This window comes from Hevea brasiliensis, chromosome 16 (genome assembly GCF_030052815.1).
Source record: "Hevea brasiliensis isolate MT/VB/25A 57/8 chromosome 16, ASM3005281v1, whole genome shotgun sequence".
Lineage (NCBI taxonomy): Eukaryota > Viridiplantae > Streptophyta > Magnoliopsida > Malpighiales > Euphorbiaceae > Hevea > Hevea brasiliensis.
The window spans coordinates 65,284,757-65,302,439 of record NC_079508.1 but is presented as its reverse complement, the minus strand read 5'-3'; the positions used below and the strand labels follow the sequence as shown (position 1 = coordinate 65,302,439).

The window sequence follows — 17,683 nt, the reverse complement described above, 5'->3', positions numbered from 1 at the left end:
AGAATCGACAGCCTCGTGCATCCAGGGTGGCATCAGGTAAGGGTCAAAATTCCTGTTAATGGTAAGCACCTTATGTTGTCTAGCAACCCACTGGAGTCCAACTTTGTCATCCTTACCGAGTGTCTCAACACGAGAAACTCAAGCAGTTGATGAGCTCGTTTGGCTTTTCTCAGGCTACAAAGGAACAATGGGTTTTCTAGTGTTGATGTTCTTGATTTAGTTTGACTGGACTCTGGATTTATCTTGTTTCTGATGTGTAGAGCTGTTGGTGGATGTTTCTGACCAATGGGTTGCCATTTTCAGTCTATCGCAGGTGATTTGCTATATAGCCCCGACGGAAGTTCTGCTTTTCTTCCCCAGATTGTTTTGGAATCTTGTGTTGGCTCATGGGTTGTTGGTTTGTATGTTGTAAATGATATTTTAAATTTTGTGTTAAAAAAAATAAATAAAAAGGGCATTTACACGTCCAAGACACATACAAACAAATTCAACATGTTTTATTGGTCATGAATTGCCCATAAAATAATACATTCAGAGATTGCCGCAGAAGATGGAGTACAAATTTTCACAACATTTTTAGATCATGAAGCATTTGTTATATTTGATCTAATTAACAAGGATTTCCTATTATGAACTAGTGCTAAAAGGGTCTTTAAAGGACACAGAGAACCAGAGACCATCAAAAGCCAGTCTCTATGCTACAGGTTTAATATCATTGAAGAAGATATGAACAGAATGAAAAAGATTACAATTAGATTCCATCTACCATATCAATCTCATGCAGCCGAGAAAAACATAACAAAAATAAAAGCAAATATGATTTTTTTTTTCTTTTTGCAATTACCATAAAAGATTTATAATCTTTACCAGACACAAATGCTTGAAAGGCAAACACTGTTCAAAGAGGAACATACAAATCATCAGCCATAATAAGGATGGTAGCTTGGAGGTGGAGCCCCACCAGGTCGCACATTTGGTTGAAACCCTGGTTGAGTCATTGCATGGAAACCACACCAGGAGCAATTGGGCTGCCTTGCGAAAGAGGAGAGGATCCAGCGGGCATTGCTGTAGTGACATATGAGGGTACTGGAGCTGCTTGATATGTTTGACCAGGAAATGTGCCAGGAACTGATGCATAAGCTGGGGCTCCTGCCTGCACAGCTGGATCCCAAGCAGGCACTTGCCCAGCAGGAACTTGCGTGGGGACAGCAGCTGCAGCGGCATAGTTGTTAATGGGGTACATAGGAGCAGCCTGAGGATTCTGCCACACAGATGGAGTAGTAGGGATGCCAGAAACCTGTCCTGCTGCAAGCAAACTTGCGTCCGGGATGGTGTAATCTCTGCTCTTATCACTGTAGGCCTGTAAAAGAAAAGAAAAAAGGGGGAAAAAAGAGACAGCGAGCAATTAATTATATTCTCCTATAGATTTTTTAATAAATGGGATGACAATTATATCCAACAAGAAGGGGGCAATCAAGTGTCAAGAAGCATACGTTTTAAAGGACCAATCTTTTTTGACCAGGAACGGATGCACTTTTTCCTCTTACACAGCATCTTTTATTTTTCTTCTCATTTTATTCTCATGAAGATTAACTCAAAAGCACATTTTTATACCTTTACATTGAGATCAGTATGACGAGAGTATGATAGATGAAGCTTACAATAGCCACCATCATAAATGCAATGTCCTTCCAAAGTTTCTTTGGCTACTGCTGCAGTTGCAACATCTGGAAAACAATGCCGACAAAAGATCATCTTAAACCGTCAATAAAAAAAATAAGAGCATGTGCATCATTAACAATTGGCAGTAGAGAAAAAAAATACAGATATTATTTTTGTCAGCAACATGTTCAATGGAACAAACAAATCCTAAGCAAAACTATTGGCAGGACTATATAAAGTTACTCCAATAAGAAGCAAAACTGTGAAGGCAAAGAAAAAGCTTTCCCAGAAAAAATAAATAAATCAACTAGAATTCAAATATGGTTGAAAGTCTGATTGGTGGAATATAACTCATTAGTTCACACACCACAAAGTAGCTAATCTAGAATTGGTTCTTGGAGCAGAAACACCTGATACTAAAACTAAACTACATTGATTGTGTGATTGTCTACAAAGAAGCCATCACAGACATGCATAAATCACACTGCATTCATGAACAATATGTCATCGTGGAAGAAGGCATACCAGGGTACTGAATTAGAGCTTGTGTTCCACCATTTTTCTCAAATATAGCAATCTTTTGGACGTTACCAAATGCAGAAAATACCTACAACAGGAAACAGCCAGAGCATTAGGTGTAAAATTCACATAAAACTAAATAGAACTTCAAGCAAGATGCAATGGAAAAATTGATGCAGTCTCACCGTATGAAGAACATCAACTGTTACAGCATACTGCATGTTCTCTATGGATGCAAGAAGTACATTATTCTCAGGTTCTTTCTTCTTTCCATCTGGACCTACAGCAGACTGGAGAAGACAGGAAGCTTTTAAGTGGAAACTCAATACTGAAACCTGAGATACAGTGTCCTAGACTCTTCAAATGGAAGTACCCACCTGTACAGGTCCCTCAATTGCAGTAGGATTCACAGGCAGATACGGATTTGTATAGTCCCTGCAAAATTGGATAAACAAAACCACGGATATTAGGAAGTGCAGAAGGTGCTATTGATAATACATGAGTAAGCATGCAAAGTTTAACAGGCATAAATTAGGATAGACAAATTTTTTTTTTTTTAAAAAGCAATGAAATTATCATATTATGTGAGGGAAACTGTCAAGAGTTGGATGTTTTCCTCTACGCATTCTGCTGCTAGGTATATGGTGTGATAAGCAAACAAAGAGAAAAGTGTCTTGTATCAACCAGTTGCCTTGCCAAAAATATTATTCTTTCAGTAATATTAAATTTTCAATTAAGACCAAGCTTAACTGACATTAGCAAAACAGCCTCCAACAACACAAATGTTTAGTTTCATGTGCATGTAAGAACCCACTGAAAATAAAAAGAAAGAATGCAAACAACAAGAGGGGGTAAAAAATTGTTGCTTTGCCAATGTGGAACATAAAGCCTATGCATACACACACAATATAGCTGCCCTGACTTTTGTTTATTGGCCAATATAAAACACTTATATGGTTCAAAATCAAATTAGAATGCAACTCCACCAAATATTCTTGCATCTAGGGTTCCTTTAAAGGAGAATCTATTAAGTTCTTTGAAGCCCATTTTAAGGCAGTTTACATGATATTTCAGAACTGCTGTGTGTGTGCGTGTGTGTAAGAGAGAGTACAGCCACAATAACATAGGAGAGAATTGAGGCATGTGAATGATAAAAAGAGGAGTATTGGTGATGTAATTTCAGGGTGGTAGACAGTTCAATTAGGAGACTTTCCAAACAGCCAAGGCATTTGCAGCATGTTAACAACAAGGTCTCGCAGTGGAGGCTTGTGAAGTATGCCTTTCTCATGCCTTGCATCTTGCAACAGGAACTAGCCACTGTGATGTCACCTTGCCTCAATCCTAGTGAAGGCTTGTCAGGCATGCCTTTCTCATGCTATAGGGTCCAGTGCACCATGAACAACTATGACTCAAGGCAGCTTGTGTAATTTAATTATCCAATTCAAAACTAGCAACATATGACCATTTCTCCTCGTATTATCTCTCATAGATCAGGAAATCCCTCAAAAGTCAAATCTACAGCTTTCCGACAATAACAAATATCTGAAAAGTTTTGTGATTGTTAACATAGCCTTTTCAAACCCATTCAGCAAAAAATGACAGTAATATCTCCAAGTTGAAAAGGAAACAAAGAAAGCATTTCCTGTTTGCAAACTAAATAATGTAGAATGCAAAACATCAAATAATAATTCAGTAAAAAAAAACTACAAACAATTACCAGAAATTGTTTGTATTAAGCAACAGTTGCTTCACTCAATGCAATTCAACAATTGAAGCATTAAAAACTACAGAAACATCAAACGGTTCAATAAGCAAGACTAAAAGAAAGTTTAAGAGTTTCTAGCAATGAACAGAGATTGTTTGTATTAAGACGCAGTTGCTTCATTCGATGCAATTCAACAATGTGCAAATGCAACAGAACTACTATCAAAAGAGAACTACTATCAAAAGATTAAGGAAATTACTAAGTGGCCATGACAAAACATCTGTGTTCTGCCTACCAGGCTTCACTAACTCCCTAGATGACAAAAGCACACATACCAATTAGCAAGACCTCAAATACCAGCACAAGTAAATTTCTGAATGAAAGATTCTGAGCAACAAACATGATCAAACATACAACCTTTAGAAAATATCTAAATATAGACCTCCTAAGTCCCTTTCTTTACCTGCTCCTATGAGATTGGAACTTGATATTAAGATCGGTATGTGCAGAATATGAAATGCGCAAGTGGCATGAACCAACATGCTCTGGAAGCAAGTACCTATTTTTTTTTTAAACATAAACAAAAGAGATTGCAAATCGTCAATACTTTCGAGGCTGACTAAATCCTATATATAGTTGTGCAGAAATGTGAGAGAGGTGGAGGTGCAGTCTCTCCATACCTAGGTATACTTCTCCCATCCAAGGCAACCCTTGCAGAAGATGCAGTCTCCGCATCAGTGAATTGAATAAGTGCCTGCCAGGATATTCCATATATTGACCATGCAACATTTTAGGGAAGGGTTTTAAAAGAGTGGGGAGAAGCAATCTCAAAAAGACCAAGGGATTTTTTATAACTCGCCTGAAATCCAGCAGCCTTTTCAAAAGTAGCAATTTTGTGCACAAAGCCAAAAGCAGAAAATACCTGAAACAAGGTTCAACCATATATGATCATACATTTTAATAAATTTAAAACCAATTATTGTATTATACACCATTGGAGGCCATACCAAGCATCAACAAAAAGCAACTAGTTTAAAAACCCAAACATTTGAGAAATAAGTGCAGAATAACACCTGTACATGTATGTGTCAAGATAGACCTTAGAAAGGAGTATGACATACATGATAATATTTCCAAACTGCCTCCAACAAAAGAATCTAAATAAGAGGCACACCATCTGTATTCAACTAATTTGAATTAAAATTGACTCATAATTAATATGTAATCCAATCAGGACGCTAGCTCTGTATAATATATAATAAAAGATGAAGCTACCTGTGTCCCATATATAGGGGAGGGGGGGTGGGTGGGGGGAACTTTGTTCACCAGTTTAAGAAAGATGCTTCAAGTATATAGAAAACCAATGAGAATGATAAAATTTCAAAGAAACTAAAATAAGATATTATGGATAGGTATCCATCATATGGAACATTAGGCATGCATGCCGATTCACAGAGCAATCATCATAACAATATATGAATGGCATCTTCTCTGATGCAGTGTCTTGAAGGAATCATTCAAGTTGACATATAACTCAAGTGTAAAGCACATGCATAATTTATCCCAAGTTTGGCTACAAGCACTAAGAAAATTTCAATAATTCAAAGGATGAAAAAGGAAAAAATGAAATGTATTAAGTCTTAACAAAAATTAATTAAAATATTGTATTTCTAATAGGAAGAAGACACAAGACACAAGACACACCAGTTATGCCTTTGCCCTTTTGCACCACCTTACACCTTAACTAGGGTGGCAGGCATGCATGTAAGTGACTGAATATCTATTCAATCTACACAACATTCATCAATTGCCAAACATATCCGAAATCCATGCCAATTTTGCACGACTTTGCTGCATTTAACAAACTGTGTATCCAAAGAGCAGGAAAAGCATATCCCTGTCCTCAACGATGCTATCTTCTTATGGTGCTCAATTCAACTCAACTAAGTCTCAACCCCAAACTAATTGGCATTAAATACATAAATCATTCACTTTCACTCAGCCCATTTTAGGGATAAACTTTAATGCTCATTCTTTATGATAGATTATAAAATTTTTCTTAATGAATAGGGCAAATTTTATTTTTTCACTAAGACATGGACAAGTAGCTAAACGCGAACAAAAACAAAGAATTGATACATTCTTAGTTAATGTATTTACTATGATCTTCTCACAAACCAAAAATATCTCCAAAAATCGAGAGAAATCACAGATAGAAAGCACTTACCAAGTGAATGACATCAATGCTCACGTCACCAGCTTCAACACCCTCAATTGTTACCAGCAAAACGTTTCCAGGAACATCACCTGGACTTTTGTTGTTGACAATTTCATGTCTATTTGAGTATTGAATATACACTGTCTTACCACGAACCTGTGCAGGCTCAGACGATGATGCATAGTATGAAGCCATTTGAATTGCCTGATTTAAGTCTGCCTGCAAAAGTGTTTTACTGCTCCTGTTAACATTTAGGTCTCGCAGGAAAATGATATGATACTTCTATAAACAAAAGGGACCTATTTAGGAGTAAATAAGCACAACTCAATATGAGTAATGAGCTGAAAGAACACATTCATAATGGACATGCAATACAGGCATGAGAGTAATCAAATGAAGACAATGAATGACTAATTCCTTTCATAAAAACACATGGAAAATAGTTCTTTCAAACGCTAGGGGGGTGATTATCACTCCATGTTCCCTATCATTATTCATAGTACATATTAACCTACAGATTTCTATACACGTTCAGCTCCCAAAAAGTAAAAAATAACCCAACTGAATTATTTTCTGCAGCAACAGGAAAAACCAAATCTACACCCCGCAATAAGATTATTCAAACTATTCTCTATAATAAACAAATATGAAACTACTATTAATAATCATAATAAAGCATTTCTCATCCATGCAAACTGCACTAAAAAGTAAAAATTTCTAGCCCCAAGAAAATCACCCAGGAATGACATTTTCCATGCAAACAAAGCCAAGAAGAACAACTGAACCCAAATTAATTCCCATTTAGCATATGTACTTATGCAGGCAGAGTTGAATATGAGAATTCGAGACTTCAAACTTCAAAAATTTTCAGGAATCTATTTTTAGATAAACAAGTCAAGAAGAACAAATCGAACCAAACTAGTCAAAATACGCGAAACAGATTACGATCAATTGACCTCTTAAACTTTCCAACCGCCTAAAGAAAGGTCCCCACCACCCACCCCCCCCCACAAAAAAAAAAAAAAAAGAGAGAGAGAGAGAGGATGAGCTTACAAATTCGACAAAGGCCTGATTCCGATTGGCGCCGACATTGCACTTAGTGTTAACGATCTTTCCGAAGGGTTTACAGAGCTCAACCAGCTCCTCCTCCGTGCACTCCCATGGGAGATTCCGGAGATGCAAAACCTTCGATGGGGTTTGCGTGTATCGAAATTGGGGCTGCCCCGACGTGGACATCTACAGGGATTTGGGATTGTGCCTACCGATAGACAGAGGAGTCTGATTCTAGGCGTCAAGAATTGCTGGGATTTTCCGGTCAAAAAATATTAGGCATACGTTTTGGGACGAGGCGACGGCGTGAGATCACTTTGTAGTATTCGTTCTGGTCTTCGTAAATTTACTATATTCTCCCCATTTTATGGATTTTTTTCTAATTATTGGGAATTTGGATTACTCCAATCTGAAGGATATTATTGGAATTACAATAAAGAACACTTCGCTTTACTTACCCTTTTTCTTTCGCAATAAACTTCGGTTTATTTTCCTATTGGTATGTCTTTAGCCCAAATACTCCGGTTGTAAACATTTCGTCTTGGTTAATTTTGTGAAATAGTCGTATTTTATTTTAATTTCATTCTTATATTATTATAATAATTAAATATTATTTTTATTTAAAAATAAAATAAAATATAAAAATAAATTATTCAATAATTTATCTTATTAAATATCACCCTAGATTTAATTATAAGTTTTTTTTTACTATCATCGTTTTTTGTCAAAAAAAAAAAATATTTCACCTACCTTGCTTGTAAATTAATTTGATTATATATTTTTTATTGAATTAAATTACTTAGTTAATTAGTGCACCAATTGTGTATTTAGTTAATTAGTGCACCAATTGCATATTTTTATTTTTTCAAAATAAAGTAAATAAAACTTTATAAAATGTTATTGTTAAATTTCTTTTTTAAGTTAGGTGATTTGTAAGCCACTTGCGGGGCGAAGATCCTTGTGATTGTGCCGCCCGTGATGTTTGTGCCCTACCCGATGATAGCCTATGCAGCTCTTCTCTTCTCCTCTCAATAGTTGCGTCTGATGACAGGTTTCGGGCTGGGATTCGGATCCTTACCCGTTGTCCAGTTCCTATGTTTTGCTTGCATTTTAGGCCTAGTTTTGTTTACAGGCCTGGGTTCTTGTAGTACATTCTGTGTTGGATAGTGGGCTATGAGCCCGGAGTCTTACGCTGGTTTCAACTTGAATGATAAAATTGATATGGAAATTAGCATATTATGGATTGAATTTATTCTACAAACTTGTCAATTTTACTAAAAGAAAAACTCTAAAAATAAATTTATCTCACAATATAAAGTTTAAGTTATATAAATATAAAATATTACAATTAGTATTAAAGTTATTTTACATAAAAAAATCTTGATGATAAAAGAATAATCTATGATTATAAATAATATGAAATCTTTCAAAATATTAACGAATCACAATATTTATATTTATATTATATAAATATATAAAAGATAAAATATTAATTTTATCTAAATTATTTATAATCCTTAAAATTAATTATAATTATATTTTTAATATTTAAGTTAATTATAAAATTTATATAAATTTAAAATTTTCACGTTTAGAGTTTTAGAGTTCATACAAATTTAAAATTTTTAGTTATACTTATATTTAACTTCAGCTAAATATAAAATTTTATAAAAAAAATAATTAATTAAAATAAAAACTAATAAATAAAAAATAGTACTAATATATATATATATATATATATATATATATATGTGTGTGTGTGTGGGAAAAGGAGGAATATTTGTTTTACTAAAAATGTCATACATGCATCAAATTAATTACAATTATATTTTTATTATTTAAAATAATTTAATACATATATATAGTTAAAATTCTTAATTGTATTTATATTTAATTTCAATTTAATATAAAATTTTATTAAAAAAATAATTAATTAAAATAAAAAAAATAATAAATAAAAAAATATAACTAATCTATAATCTGGGATTTTCATCGATTAACAACACTTGATAAATATATATATATATATAGAGAGAGAGAGAGAGAGAGAGAGAGAGAGAGAGAGAGAGAGAGACTTTTGGGTATTGCAGGGGTGTGGATCATGCATTGCCATTTGGAAGTTCAGACAATATAGGGATTGAAGGTGGCGTTCACACAACAAAGTGTTAAAAGAATGGCAGTGATGCACACAAATTTTCTTTTAATTCAAGGAAGTAGTAGTGTTGAAGAATTTTCAAAAAAAAAACAACAATTAAAAGGTGTAAAAAGTTACTGAGCGGTCTTAATGCTCTTTAATAAGATAATATAATTCTTTCGATCGAGGAAATTGAAAAATCAAGTTTTATTAATTTTTTATTTTTAATTTTATTAATTACTAATTACAAAATAGTTACGGCCGCTGTTCATTAAAGTTTTGATCGCCAATTTCCTTGTCATAAAATCACAAATTTTCTTGACATTCTAGCACTGGGCAGGCATCAGCTCTCATATATTGTCTAAAAAATTTAAATAAATAATTCTGGTGCATTATTTTTATCATTGTAAAATTATAAAAATAAATTAATAAAATGTTCAAATTTCAAAATTTTCAATTTATAGTGTATTTAGGCAATTCAATAAAAGGTAGTAGAATTGTATTTAGATTTTCAGTTTTGATGACTTATAATGGTAAATTTGATTAATTAATTCATTTAATACGCACTTAAAGAATTAAAATTGATCTAATTATTTTAAATTAATTTAAATATTATATAAAAGATAGTATATCTTAAAGTTATGATCAAATATATTTAGTATGAGGGTTGACAATAAATAAATTGCATAAAATATTATTTATTTTTTACAAATATTATATAAAATAATTTGAAATACTTTTTTTAATATGAAAAATAGATTATATTCTTTTAACTTTAACAATTTTATCATAATTTAAAAAATTTATATTAAAATGTCAATTTTATTCATTTAAACCTAATTTAATAAAACAATAGTTAAAAGAAAATTTTAATAACACTTTTATTATTTTTTTAATAAAATAATATTTAAAAGTGAAAAAAAAATAAAGTGAGTAAAAGAGATAAGAGAGAGAAAAATAATTCACAAAAGGGAAAAGAAAAAAGAAAAAATGTGATGAGAGTAAAAATATATTTTTTATTATTTAAATTAATAAAATAATAACACATTATTATAATTTGATTATTTGATTAAATAAATAAAATTGATATAAATTTTAAAAATTACAATAAAAATATTAAAATTAAATGAATGAAAAATAATTACATAGAGTAAATAATTTTTAATTTTATTTAAATTATGAATATGTACAACAAATGTAACAAAATGTTGAAAAAATTAATATCTAATAAAAATGTCATTAATTATTTAATAGGTTTAACTTATGTATTTTTCTATTATATTTATTCTTTCTATTTTAAATAATATTTATTTATTTATAAATATTGATATTGATATGTTATATATATATATATATATATATATATATATATATATATATAATGTTTTTAAAAAAAATAATATATTGAGAGTTTGAATTTTACTAACATTTTTTTATAGTAATATGTAAATTTCACCCTAATCTCTAAGTGAGATTGTTCATATGCCTTTGATAGAGTCATAAACAAACCAAACTATTCCCGTTCTACTTGCAATTTAGCTTGATAAACGCACAACTTGATTCAAACATTGAGTTTTACGGTATTTAATTCGTTATGATTTATAAACTAACTCATTTACAGATTCATGAATTAATTCGTGAGCAGTTCATAAAATAAGTTCATAAATAGACTCATTTACAAAAATAATTATATTACTTATTATATTTCATTGAATTATAAATGTTTATTATTATTATAGATCATGTACAAAGTAAAAATGGATTAACTTAAATTTTAACATACATGATTTATATTAATAAAATAATAGATTTACTTATTTGTTTAGTAAAAAATTTAATTATAAAAAGGTTTTGAAATTATCTTTGAAAAAATTAATTACATATATATATTTATGTTAATAATGAAAATTTTATTAATGAATTTTAATAATAATGAATTTTAATTTAATAATATTATTAGAATTGTTTTTAAGATAGTAAAATCCTGTATGCGAGCTTCCATTGAGGTTAATGGTAGAAGTAGGGGTGAGCATTCGGTTCAAATCGAATCGAATTAAATTGTAAAAATTGAATTATATATTTTAAAAATCGAATCGAACTAAAATTAATGAAAAATTGAATCGAATCGAACCGCTATATTTCGATTCAATTCAAATCGATCGGTTTTATTTTTGATTAATTTTTTAATTTATACTTGATTTTCAAGTTATTTAGTCTAATTTTGATTTTAGTTTGAATCTAATAAATATTAATCAATGAAATTAAATAATTTTTATATATATAATTACATATAATTCATAAATTCTCTATAAAAATAAATCAATTCAAAAATCGATTCGATTTGATTTAGCTCGATTTAAATATATAAAATTACTAATTGATTTAGTTTGGTTTAACTTTTTTTTTACTTCAAAATCGAATCGAAATAATCGAAATTTTTATAATATAAAATTAAACTGAACATATTAAATTTTTAAACTAAACTAATTAAACTAAATTAATTTAATTCGATTTGATTTTTTGATTTAAATTGAAATCTGCCCACCTCTAGATAGAAGAATACGAGAATCATAATCCGAAAAGAAAGATTTTAATTTAAAATAGAACGGGGCAGTTTACGCAATATCCAAGAGCATCAGTGGTTATCCTAGAATTATGAAAATTTTATGGGGCGATCCATAAAATATCGAGAGATAGAAAAAAATAATAATAATAAATAAAACGCAAACGTCCGGTCAAAACCCTAGAAATCAGAAAAAGACACTCTCAAACAGAGAAGACCAGGCAAAAGGAAGGAGATTTTCCCCAAATCTCAAACAACATTCTTCATCTCTTCCTCTAATTATCTGTCTAAACAATCCAATTCAAGGGTAAAAATCGTACTCCACCTCTTCTCTTTTCTTTTCATTTACAATATTGCCCATCAATTTATTGTTTTGACCTCATCCCTGTTTCTATTATCGTTTAATTAGTATGGGAGTTAACGCTTATCATACGTTTTCTCAGATCTAGGTTTTACCGAGTTAGAATGGAGCATAGATCCTCAAAAGTTTTTTTTTTTTTTTTTGTTTTTTTTGCGCATTTCTTTTTATGATTTTTTAGCCCAGTTATTAGCCGTTCTCTAAATATCTAGTTATTAGAGGTATTATGGTTGTAAAGGTTGTCTGGTGTCCAGAATTATTTGCCAGTAAAAAGATTTATATGTATCCAGAATTCTTTACCAGTAAATATGGCTTCGTTGTCACTTTTAGGTGTAGGTGAGAATGTATAGATGATCATGCATAGGTCATATCTGTAGATGATGGAAACAGGAGTGATTAAAAGAGCGATATTTTTATTTGCTATTAGTCTGGCTATGCTATTTGGTTATTTTTTTTTACATGTTATGTACTTTGATTTGTCGCAGAAATTGGTTCATCGACCATAATGGCTGGTCAGAAGAACAGCTATGGAAAGCGGTCTCATTCTCAGTCTGACTATGATAATGGGTCAAATAAAAGAAGAAATTCTGGTGATGATAGAGACCATTTTGCCATTGATTCACAAGATACTGTATATCGCTACTTGTGTCCTGTTAAGAAGATTGGAAGTATCATTGGAAGGGGAGGTGACATTGTTAAGCAGTTAAGGATAGATACAAAGTCAAAGATTAGGATTGGTGAGACAGTTCCTGGTTGTGAAGACCGTGTTGTTACCATCTATAGTGCCAGTGATGAGACTAATGCCTATGAAGATAGTGGTAATTATATTTGTCCTGCTCAGGATGCTCTGTTCAGAGTGCATGATAAAGTTATTGCAGAAGACTTGCATGATGATGACTCTGAAGGAGGTCATCAAGTCACTGCTAGGCTTCTTGTACCATCTGATCAGATAGGTTGTATTATTGGGAAAGGTGGGCAAATAGTTCAGAACATTCGGAGTGAGACAGGTGCACAGATTCGCATTCTCAAGGATGAACATCTGCCTTCTTGTGCGTTGAGCACGGATGAGCTTGTACAGGTATTAACATTGACTTTTGCATTATGCCTTTTTTTTCTTCTTATTTGTTCATTTACTGTGCCTTTTTCTTTAGCAATTGCACATAACTAGGAATGAAGCTGAAAACCTATCCTGTTAGTAAGATTGGGACAAGTGAAAATCTTATTATAGTTCACACCATTTCAATTTTATTCTCTGGCGTTTTATGAAAAAATCCTCATTCCTGGATAGGGTTGTTCTGACATTTTGTCATGTTTGAATGTTTGATCTGATATAACTTGCACAATAGCTTGAGTCTTTTTTTTTTTTTCCACTGTCAATTATGCATTCATTGGGTCTGAACATAAAGTCAATAGCCTTATTTAGAGAATGTATATATTTGTTTATCTAATTGTTACTATTGGTGAGCCACAGATTTCTGGTGAACCTACAATTGTCAAAAAGGCTTTATATCAGATCGCCTCTCGCCTTCATGAGAATCCAGCACGTTCTCAGCACTTGCTTTTATCTGCTGTCCCCAATGTGTACTCTGCTACAGGTTCATTAATAGGTCCCACTGGAGGTGCACCAATTGTTGGAATAGCTCCTCTTGTGAGTCCTTATGGAGGATACAAAGGTGATGCTGGAGATTGGTCACGGTCCTTGTACTCAGCTCCAAGAGATGAACTTTCTTCAAAAGAATTTGCTCTCCGTTTGGTTTGTCCAACTGGGAATATTGGTGGTGTAATTGGAAAAGGTGGTGCCATCATCAATCAGATCAGACAGGAATCTGGAGCACTTATCAAAGTTGATAGTTCAACAGCTGAAGGAGATGATTGCCTGATAACTATTTCAGCCAAGGAGGTGAAGAACGTGAAAATTTTTTTAATATATAATGTGTGTGTGTGACAACAACAACAACAACAACTATTAAGTCTTAATCCCAAACTAGAAATGTGTGATAAAATCTTTTTTGATGTATGTGTAGTTTCTTCTTTCATAGTTATGATGATTTTCCTATCTGTTGTATATCAGCTTTTTGATGACCAATATTCTCCAACTATAGAAGCAGCTCTGCGTTTGCAACCCAGATGCAGTGAGAAAATTGAAAGAGATTCAGGTCTTATTTCATTCACTACTCGCTTACTGGTGCCGACCTCACGGATCGGTTGTCTCCTTGGTAAAGGTGGAGCAATTATAAACGAGATGAGGAAAGCGACCAAAGCTAATATTCGCATACTCGGAAAGGACAACCTTCCCAAGGTGGCATCTGAAGATGATGAAATGGTGCAGGTAAAGCTATAGTTACAACTTTAGTTGGATCTATAATTTTATAATCACTGTACTGTGTTTGCAGTACTAATCTTTATGGTTCTTAATTGAGCTAGAGTGAGAAATTTGATATTTTATTTGTGCTCACCAGATCTCTGGAGATCTTGATGTTGCTAAAGATGCTCTCATACATGTCAGTCGACGGTTAAGAGCAAATGTTTTTGATAGGGAAGGTGCTGTATCTGCATTTCTGCCAGTTCTGCCTTACCTTCCTGTCTCAGCCGATAGTTCGGATGGCTTAAATTATGATAACAGAGATAGTAAAAGACATGGACGTGGGCATTCTTATTCTGGTGGCTATGGCTCTAGTGACTATGCTGCTGGTGACAGTTATGGTACTTATGCTAGTTCACAGGTATATTCTTTACACTATTTGTGGAGGCACATATCTCTTCGTTTCTGTTTGTGCTGCTATGCTTTACATTTGGGAAAAAGAAGATTCTTCAAAATCTGTCAATTATTTATATTCATGTGACAATTCCTATCAGATATTATTTGGTTTTGAATGATAATTTCTTTTATCATTTGTAGATTGGTGGTAGTGGAGGTGCTTATGGAGCTTACGGTAGCTATTCGTCCGGACGTACCAGTACCTCTGGGTGAGAATGTTTTCTCTCTTGCCATATATAGGCTGTCTTTATCATCAAATATTGAGAATACGGTGATGATACGCCTAGGGTTGACCATTGTTACATTTTAGGTTGTGCACCTAACATCTGAAAACTTCTTATTAGATACCTAAAAGTTGGTTGAAAGTGTCATCATTGTGCTTCTAAGACAAGTTACATGTAGATTGATACTTTCTCAGACTGCTTATTTGTTCCTATTTATGTTCCTATTAATGTCCCTATCATGTCCCTAGGAGATTTTTTTTTTTTTGTTATATGGATGATAGTGGTATAGAACTTCTAAGCCCTGATTAGCAGCTCTATTACCAGGTTATCTGGCCAGACCCCTGGTTCTCGACGCAAAAACTATTACTAGAATTTGATGATGGCAATGTGCAGGTAGACTCTGGTTTTCCTTTGTACTTTTTTTCCTGTCGATGGAGTTAAGTGCCAATTTCCTCTGATATAGGCCAGTCACATTCTAGTATGAGATGGTTTCATATCGTAACCTATCCAATCTCCCTCTATGTAGGATTCTGATGCTCTAATTTTTACCATGTTGCCTTTCCCTTCCCATTAAAACAGCTGATCCATGAAGCCCGAAGCCAGCCTACTACTGCCTCTTTTGATGAAGCCTCCTGCCTAAACCGGAAGAACAGATGTACCAGAGTTTGACATATTCATGGCCCACCTTGACGATCTCACCTAGAAGGACCAAATCTATTTGGAGATCCTGATATATTTGACTATTGAAATATGTCATGTCCCTGACAACAAATTACCAAGCTCTATTTATTGTGCTCCTAAGAACCTCTTTAGCTCACATGCCTTTGTTACTTTGTTTTTAGTGGAACTTATCGTCCATAGTACAAAACCAAGTTGCTTCCTTCCTTTGACAGTTGTACTAAGAATGTCTGTTTTATCTACAATTCTCTGCTATATTAAGTTTCTTGTTTGAATTTATTGCGGATTTTATCACTTGAAAATTGGCTAGTTACTCTCTGAAATGTAGTCTGAATTGCAGGATTGATATTCTTCTCTTTCATCATCAATAAAAGGTAGTAAAATTGTCCTTGTTATAATTTTTAGCTGAGTAGCATCTTTGTGGAGGAAAATATAATTGGAATATTTGCATTCAGACAGATGAGTTTAATTAATTGTGAGAAATCTTATGTTTGTTTTGTTTTAATTAACTTAATTTCTCTGTGCAAGTTTACCAGAAACATCATATCTTTGCAGCATGCACTTTGCTGGTAATATTATTCAAGCTGTAACAATTAGATAAGATTTTGTGTGTGTGTCTGTGTGTGTGTGTGTGTGTGTGTGTGTGTAGTTTGTAGATTGGATTTGTAAGTTGTAGATTATAGAGGTATGTGGTGAAGGAAGACAGTAGAATGCACCTACTTTTATTTTCTACTTCGAAGATATGGAGGCATGCATTGAAGAAATTAAAATGGGTGCATTTGACCATGTCCTCCATAAATTAGCAGTCTTGTTTACGCCCCATTATTGCTCTATTAATGGCCCCATTTGTTTATAATATACTTGTCTTATCTGCATGCTTCAAAGTTTTGTATTTGGCAGTTGTATCAGCTTGATCTGCGTTCTTAAATTCCAGCATTAGGGTTTTTTTTAGCAATGGGTTATGTAACAGAAGGGAGAAAAAAGATGAAAATTTCTGGGGCTTGTATTGGAATTATCCTGCATTTGCCAGGTATGTTTGGAGGTACTTGGTGAAACCTGGAAGTTGTTTTGCCTGTCACCCTGGTGGATATCCTCGAGGCTGGTCTGTTTTGTTTTGAAGGTTGGACCTGATTGGTCAAGTGGTGCTGTGGTAGGTTATTTGCTCGTAATATTTATGTTTGGGTGGATGGTTATAGATGAGGGAAAACTTACCAAACTTGATCTATTCTGAATTCAAGATAAAAATATGAGTTTCAAGTATTTTATATGTAGGTTTCATTATATATGTGTTTTGGATCTGTAATGGATTGGGTCTAGGTAAGAGTTTCCCTATAGACGAGGCTCTGATGAGTTATTGTTGTCGCATGGACAATTTGTTGGGCAGGTTTTGTTGTCGGCTGGTGAATCATAGGCTGGCAAATTACCAGGTGGAGCACAAGAACATCCTTTTTTTAATTGCCAGAATTAATGAGCTCCCTATAACCATTCTTCTATGTTTTATGCTTGTAAGCAATGCCTGTGTATTATTGCCTGAATTATCAAATAGAAAGATCAATTATAGTTGATGTGCTCAGGCAACCTTTTTTGGCTGTTTCTTCATTTGTTGATGCATTTGCCTGAATTTATTTTGTGTGCATGACAAAAATTAGTTGTAAATTATATTTCGGCTAATATTGTTTGTAACTGCGGAAAATCAAATTGAGCAAAGACATTGAAATGTCAAATTTTAGAAGCCAAAAATTCGTCGAACAAAGTGATTAAATAAGGCACGTTGTTAATGGTGGTGTGATTTTAGTATTTCTTTTACAAAAAAA

The 17,683-nt window shown here is 32.9% G+C and overlaps 2 protein-coding genes across 10 annotated transcripts; one reads left to right on the top strand and one right to left on the bottom strand.

The window, feature by feature from the left end:
• Positions 1–805: 805 nt before the first annotated feature.
• On the bottom strand, positions 806–7,540 carry LOC110640294 (polypyrimidine tract-binding protein homolog 1). Of its 3 annotated transcripts, none has more exons than XM_021791545.2 (10): positions 7,158–7,540; positions 6,114–6,323; positions 4,746–4,808; positions 4,567–4,640; positions 4,350–4,445; positions 2,559–2,616; positions 2,367–2,471; positions 2,188–2,269; positions 1,615–1,727; positions 806–1,360 (listed from the first exon to the last, which is right to left on the bottom strand). In XM_021791545.2, exons 1-10 carry the CDS (start codon positions 7,338–7,340, stop codon positions 995–997), a joined length of 1,350 nt encoding a protein of 449 aa, XP_021647237.1. In that variant the 5' UTR covers positions 7,341–7,540; the 3' UTR covers positions 806–994. The 3 variants fall into 3 exon arrangements, 2 of the variants coding, with proteins under 2 accessions (XP_021647237.1, XP_021647238.1); XM_021791546.2 differs by having other exon boundaries at positions 1,209–1,360; positions 1,662–1,727; positions 7,158–7,491; XR_002492053.2 differs by having other exon boundaries at positions 1,216–1,360; positions 1,494–1,727.
• Positions 7,541–12,015: 4,475 nt separating this feature from the next.
• LOC110640279 (RNA-binding KH domain-containing protein RCF3) lies at positions 12,016–17,442 on the top strand. Of its 7 annotated transcripts, XR_009145007.1 has the most exons (10): positions 12,016–12,158; positions 12,695–13,287; positions 13,681–14,109; positions 14,281–14,538; positions 14,669–14,932; positions 15,109–15,176; positions 15,516–15,584; positions 16,210–16,243; positions 16,900–17,019; positions 17,254–17,442. XR_009145007.1 is itself a non-coding variant. In XM_021791521.2 (8 exons), the coding sequence occupies exons 2-7, from the start codon at positions 12,715–12,717 to the stop codon at positions 15,559–15,561; spliced, it is 1,638 nt and encodes a 545-aa protein (XP_021647213.1). In that variant the 5' UTR covers positions 12,016–12,158; positions 12,695–12,714; the 3' UTR covers positions 15,562–15,584; positions 17,254–17,442. The 7 variants fall into 7 exon arrangements, 5 of the variants coding, with proteins under 5 accessions (XP_021647213.1, XP_057994728.1, XP_057994727.1 ...); XR_009145008.1 differs by lacking the exon at positions 16,210–16,243; XM_021791521.2 differs by lacking the exons at positions 16,210–16,243; positions 16,900–17,019.
• The last annotated feature ends 241 nt before the right edge of the window (positions 17,443–17,683 follow it).